The sequence below is a fragment of the Vidua macroura genome, chromosome 21, assembly GCF_024509145.1.
Source record: "Vidua macroura isolate BioBank_ID:100142 chromosome 21, ASM2450914v1, whole genome shotgun sequence".
NCBI classification, from domain to species: Eukaryota; Metazoa; Chordata; class Aves; order Passeriformes; family Viduidae; genus Vidua; species Vidua macroura.
The window spans coordinates 1,934,961-1,940,960 of NC_071591.1; the positions used below are offsets into that span (position 1 = coordinate 1,934,961).

At 48.1% G+C, this 6,000-nt stretch overlaps 1 protein-coding gene across 3 annotated transcripts in view; it reads left to right on the plus strand.

Annotated features, from left to right (window-relative positions):
* TTLL11 (tubulin tyrosine ligase like 11) overlaps positions 1 to 6,000 on the plus strand; it is a 38,042-nt gene extending 32,042 nt beyond the window's left edge. The window contains exons 9-11 of one of the 3 annotated variants that reach the window (XR_008440248.1): positions 1,369 to 1,687; positions 4,534 to 4,617; positions 5,851 to 6,000. Coding sequence is in view for 2 of the 3 variants with exons in the window: in XM_053996351.1 (XP_053852326.1) it covers positions 1,369 to 1,676 (308 nt within the window). In the remaining variant the exon portion in view is untranslated. Of the gene's footprint in view, positions 1 to 1,368; positions 2,225 to 4,533; positions 4,618 to 5,850 lie in introns of those variants that run through there. The other 2 variants (XM_053996351.1, XM_053996350.1) reach the window with 2 other exon arrangements.

Genomic DNA, 6,000 nt, shown 5'->3' on the forward strand with positions numbered 1-6,000 from the left:
GGGGAGAAAGTGTGTGTGTTACCAGAGGTGCTTTCCCTGCCTGCAGCTCACCGTGACTGATAAAATAATTTACTGAGCTGGCAGCTGCTGCTTTCAGATAACTCAACAATTCCTTTGCAAGCTGTTTTACAGCCAAGATCGTAAACGACCCCAGCTGCAGCCTTGGTTGAGAGAAATTATACTTCAGAATGTAATTGTCATATTTTGAAAAGGTGCCTTTCCTACAGCATCAATAAGCCAACACAGTTAAAAACCCCAAACCTTTCAATATCTCCTCCTAAAGTAATCTTCTTAAGTGTATGTTCAAACTGGGAGAGCTTGTGGCATTCTGCACAACCAATTGGGGTCTGGCTTCTTAATTAAGAATTTGAGTAGGTATTACATCAAGGTTTTAAATACAATAATTAGTGTTAATACTCAGCTCCTCTTCCCCTTGGCTCTGGTAATGTGCTGTTAGGGAGATGTGATCGAACAGGAGCTGAAGAGTCTCCCCTGCAGCATGGGGCTTCTGCAGGGGACTCTTGTGTGGGGAGGGGTAGAGCAGTTGTATTATAGCAGAGACATTTTTTTGGCACTGCACTCACTCTTCAGCTGTTTGTTTTTCATTCAGTTGAAACAACTACTGTGGAGTTGTTTGGTATGACTGAAAAAATGGCCTCTTCACCTTCAGAAGGGTTTGTACCTGGTACAGGCTGTGTAGGAGGGAAGTAGTGCTTCAAATAAACTCATATCTTGCTAAGGTGTTACTTAGTAATGGGGTTACCTTCACAGTGCTACAGACTGAAATAACACACTGGTGTGAACTTTTGGGTCAGATCCATCTCTAAAAGACTCCATTCGGCTGCCGACATAAACTTGTTTTTCTCTCCAGCTGGATTGTTTTCTTTGATGCTCAGTGTGTTACTGTGTGCCTCATTTGGTTTCAACTTAATAATTTTGGCAGCAGAGATCAAAGCTAATACTACATCAGTTTAATGGTGTGATATCCTAAAATGGGTCCTTGCTGTACCACTTTGCCTCTGGATTGCAGGCTGAGGTCTGCAAAACCAGAAGCTGCCTCAGTGATAGAGAATGTCACCCGTCTGTAACCCAGCCTGGGCTTACCCTGCCCTGAAGCACCCAATGAGTGTGACACAAATAAAGCCTCGGCTTTTGGTCTTTGAGGGATAGACAATTTCTTTGCTTTCTGAGCATTCCAGATTGCTGCCATTTAAATGAAAAGGTGTGAACCAGCACGACTGTTTGTGTTCACACCCACCGCACACACATCTGGCCTTTCTGCCACAACAAACAAGACATAGGATTATCCCTAAGGAATGCAGGCTTCTAGAAATGCACTCCATCTCTGTGAGCACCTTTTCCTTGCAGGAATGTGTCTGCAAGCCTTCGTGGAAGCTTTCTTCTGCCTGGCCCAGAAGAAGTACAAGGCGCTGCCGCTGCACAAGCAGGTGCTGTCGCTGATCGAGCTCTGCGAGTGTCGCCTGGCTGCCCTGCACGGGAAGCGCCTGGTCTGGGGCTGCGGCCTCGCCGAGCCCCGCGGGGCCCTGCCAGCCGCGGGGACCGCGCCCGGCCCCGCCTGCACCGGCCCTCCCCAGCCCCACGGCCACCAGGTGCTCAGATTACAGAAATCATCGCAGCTAAGGGCGCTGATGTGCCGGGACAGAACTGGGAGTTAGTCCCCAGCCAGGTACGTGTACTGCTAGAGGAAAGACTGGCGCTAGAATCCTTTCATTTCAGTGACAACGACTTATTTCAGCTGTATTTTTTATTTATGCTTTTCAAAAAGTCTACTGCAACCTCCCGTTTTCAAATAATGACTCTGGCGGTGGCTGTTTCTTCACCTCTCTGTGGGATTTACCGTGCACATCCCGTGACAAACTGTGCATTCATCCTGAGTGTGTGGAAAAGAAGGAGCAAACCACAGGGGATGATAACCAGCGTCATGGGATTGGCTGCACTGACTGAGGCACACTCGTGTCAAAGGAATTACATCGCTTTGTGTGCACAGGACATGTCACAGCAAGCAAGGAAGGAACTGCAGTCACAAATACCAGACTGGAGATCTGAAATCTGAAATTATACTTGTGCTCAGGCTTCAGGCCTTGACTCTCTTTTTTCCATGGCTTGGACTGTAGGTGTTGGAATCAATACAGATTTGGTCAGTGTCTATGTACTTATTTTTTAAAGTCAGGCTTAAAGCACTGAAATAATATTTTGGCTTCTATTTCTTTGTACATGTCTTTGCCATGACAAGTACTGTTAGTTTTTTAAAGAAGAACTAAAACTGTTTATCCTTTTGCTTCCACAGAACCAATAAGCTCACACTTATTCACAGAAAAAGATTTACTTTCTTAAGTCAAATTTGGTGAATCAAGTGGTGGTTTTGTCTTCAGGGATTCAGCACTGCTTCTGCAGAAAGCTGTACAGTGTAAAGGCCTAAGAGGTCATCTAAATTCCACTGGAACCAACCCTGTCACTGACTTTAGCCTAAACTAACCATATTCTAGGTTTGCTCATTTTTTGTCTTTTGCATGTTTGTTACCCTTTTGGGACCTGCAGTAACACCTGGAGCAGATCTTCTTTGTGTCTTTGCTCATATCCTTCGTTTTTCCCTTAAATAACAGTGTAACTCTGTACAAATTAGATCTAAGGATGTGTCAAAACTGCTGGGCTGTACAGCTGGAGTTGTACAGAGGGGTTTTATTATCCAGGAAATGAACCATGACTTCCATGATCACACTTCTTGTGGGGGCTAAGCAGAACATGAGACTGGCTGGAAGGAGAGGAATAACTTGGAACTTCAGGGGTGTTGAGTGAAATTCTTTATGGTCTCCCATTTATTACAATAATGAATGGCTGCATCTGAGCTTGATTTTCCTCCTTTGTTCTACTCTTTAATGTTAATGACTTGGCTTATGTTTTAGCGTCCTCCGTGCTATCAGAATTGGCAAAGCTGTGAGATGGGCACTGAGCTTTGGGTTGGAGAACATTCCCTGAGCTCCATGTCAAAATGTTTCAGTGGCTGGTGCCCCCGAAACGTGCTGTGTCACTGGGGGGAGTCCACCTGTCTCGAGTCAGGGACTCAGTGCACACATGGTGCATCAAGTGAGTTTTCACTTCAGGGAATGTTTGTAGAGTTTTTTTTTCCTGATTTCATCTTTAAGCAGCATGTGTTTTTTCCCAAGTGGCAATAGCAGCATGGCAATGCAATGCAGGAGTCAGGCTGAGCCCACACAAAACTAGTCCCCAGCATGTGTTAATCTCAGATGTGGGCATCCCTTCTCCTTATCTTTTTCTGTAACACAAATAAAACAGTAGTAGATGATATTTTTTAGTTCAGCGGCTGGACTTTGAAATTTTATGTATTGTACATAAGAGGACAGTTGTAGACTAACTAATGCCACTGCCCTCAGCCTTGTTCAAATGTCATAAAGATTATTGCAGTATGAAGATAAAATGCAGAACTCCAAAGTCTGGCACCTGTCAGAACAAATGAAGCTGAAAGGGTCATTTTTTTCACACTTTCATTGTAATATATTTGAAGACATTCACAGGTTGAAAAATGGTTACTTCTCCTTTTGTGACATCTGACATTTGTCTTGCGATTGGCAGTGTGTTACTGGAAAATAGCTTACAGTTCCTCTCATCTCATGATTGATGTCCTGTAAAGACAGAGTTACAGAGGAGTTGGATTTGAAATGCTATGACTGCGAATGCCTTTCCCTGCACCTTTGAAGTACTACGATGTGTGGCCTGAAATATCCCAGTTTTGCAGTTGTATAACTTACCCTGATATCAGTGGAATAAATTAACTATTGTATATTGAACACTGATAAGATCTCTCTCTCTATGGGAGACCTTTATACTCTCTGGATCTAATAGAGGTTTTTATAGCTCGTGCATCCACAGGCTGATGCTGTATGCTCTATTCATCTCCCACTTCAAATATGAAAGGTCCCTTGTAGAATAGTCAAAATATTCAATTATCTGCCTCTACTAATCCACTGTTCATGTAGTTATATAATTGGAAAATTGAATGCTATATTATTCTCGGGGGGTGGGAGGGAATAAACCAGGAACGTACTTTAGCGATTTAATGGCAGTCACATTTCTCTTCCCTCCTGTCTAATTCAATTTCCTCTGAATATTATTTAGCATCCAATTGCATAGAGCCTTTAAGTTACCAGTCTGTGCCCATGCAAATGACCAGAGACACTTTATCCAGGATATGAATGCTAATGCACTGATAATCTGTTAATCCTGAGGTACCTGTCTAGCTAAAGAAACAATACAGGAAAGGCGTTGGATTTTTAACAGCACTTTTGTATATATTCTCTTCAGAGAATACCACAGCACTGCGCTCATGATTCTATTTATGACATATATGATATGAATATTGTACACCGGTGAAATCTTTCTTGTTATCAGACACACCGGGTCTGGTATTCCTTTCTGAGTAGAAATCAGAATAAAACAATATCTAACAAAAATTTGAGTCAAGTGAGTCCAGAATTTTAACCCTCTTCCCTGCAGGCTTGTGTGCAGCCTGAATGTGCCCTGATCGCTCAGTGATTCCTTGTCGCCTTTGTGTTCTTTCTCTGCACCAGGCTGTTACAGGTAAGTCCCCTAAAATCTGCCCTGGGCTCTGGACACTCCTTGTCCTCTGTCCCACACGCCCCATCCCTGCCGAACGTTCTGGAGCTCTGCACAGACCCCACTCCGATCCCGTCGCTTGCCGCACACCTGTGGCCACTTCCTAAAAGGAAGGGCGGGGCAGGTGCTCGCTAATTACAGAGTTAATGACCAGCTGGGAGACCCCAGCGCAGCTGTGCCCGGCTGGTGCCCTCAGCGCGAGCCCCCGCTGCTCCTGGTTACGGGCTGTGCCCTCAGGGCCCTCGGGAGGGCACGGTGGACGGTGAGGGAGTTTGGAGCCCTGGCGATGAGGAGGGATCTCGCCCCGCTCCAGCCCGAGCCTGGCGGGGTAGGTGCACTCGTCCTTGTGCTGGGTGCTCGGTCAGGCGGGGATTTTGGGGTGACCGGCGCGTGGCTCCTGCACTCCTTTATGTGGGAGTCCCCAGAGGCTGCCGGAAGATGAGGGCCGGCCAGCCCCGCTCTGCTCAGCCCGTCTGCAGGTACGGGACGGGGTCCGGTGCCTGGGATGCCCTTCGGTTTCACGGAGCAGAACCGTGGGGCAATTCCTCGGTCAGATCCTCCCGATGGAGCCCCATGGGCTTCCGGAAGAGCCCTGCGCAGGAAAATGTCCCCGGGAGGATGCCAGGCGCGGGCAGAGCCCGGCGTTTCCAGAACCTTCCTGGCGGCGGGGCCGTGAGGGCGGGAAGGGGCCGTGAGGGGAGGGACGGCCCGGGCCGCGGGGCCCCGGTGGGTTGTCCGTGCACACCCGGGGTGACGAGGGGCGTTTCTCCTGTCAGTGGCCCGTGGTGATGAGTGTGAAGGAGCTGGTACGCGCTGCGCTTTGTGCTTTGTTCCACCTCCCGTCTCTGTCATTGCGGAGGTTGATTGGAACCTTCTGGAGCAGGGAGCGCTGCATGGCATAGCTCTGTGTGGGGGAATCTCATCACACTCCGTGCCATGGGCAAGGACACCTTCCTCTGTCCCAGGTTTCTCTGAGCCCTGTCCAGCCTGGCCTTGGACACTTCCAAGGCTGCTCTGGGCACCCTGTGCCAGGGCCTACCCACCCTCACAGGGACGGATTTCCTGTGCTTTCTCAGAGGTCCTGCTCCCTCTGCAGACACCTGGCTGTGCCTCACGGTGGTCCCGCAGCTCCTTGTTTTACCCACCTGAGCAAGAACAAAGTGCTCCAAGCAGAAGCTGAGCACTTGATTTTCTTAGGTACTGACTCTGCTCATGGAGCTGCCCCTCTTTTGGCTACACTGACGGGCACTGCTGCCACACCTCAGCCTGAGAGAGCACACTGGGTCTGTCCCTTTGCCCACTGCAGATGTCCTGGGTGGATGAGAGGTGGTGTTCGGGCTCCAAATT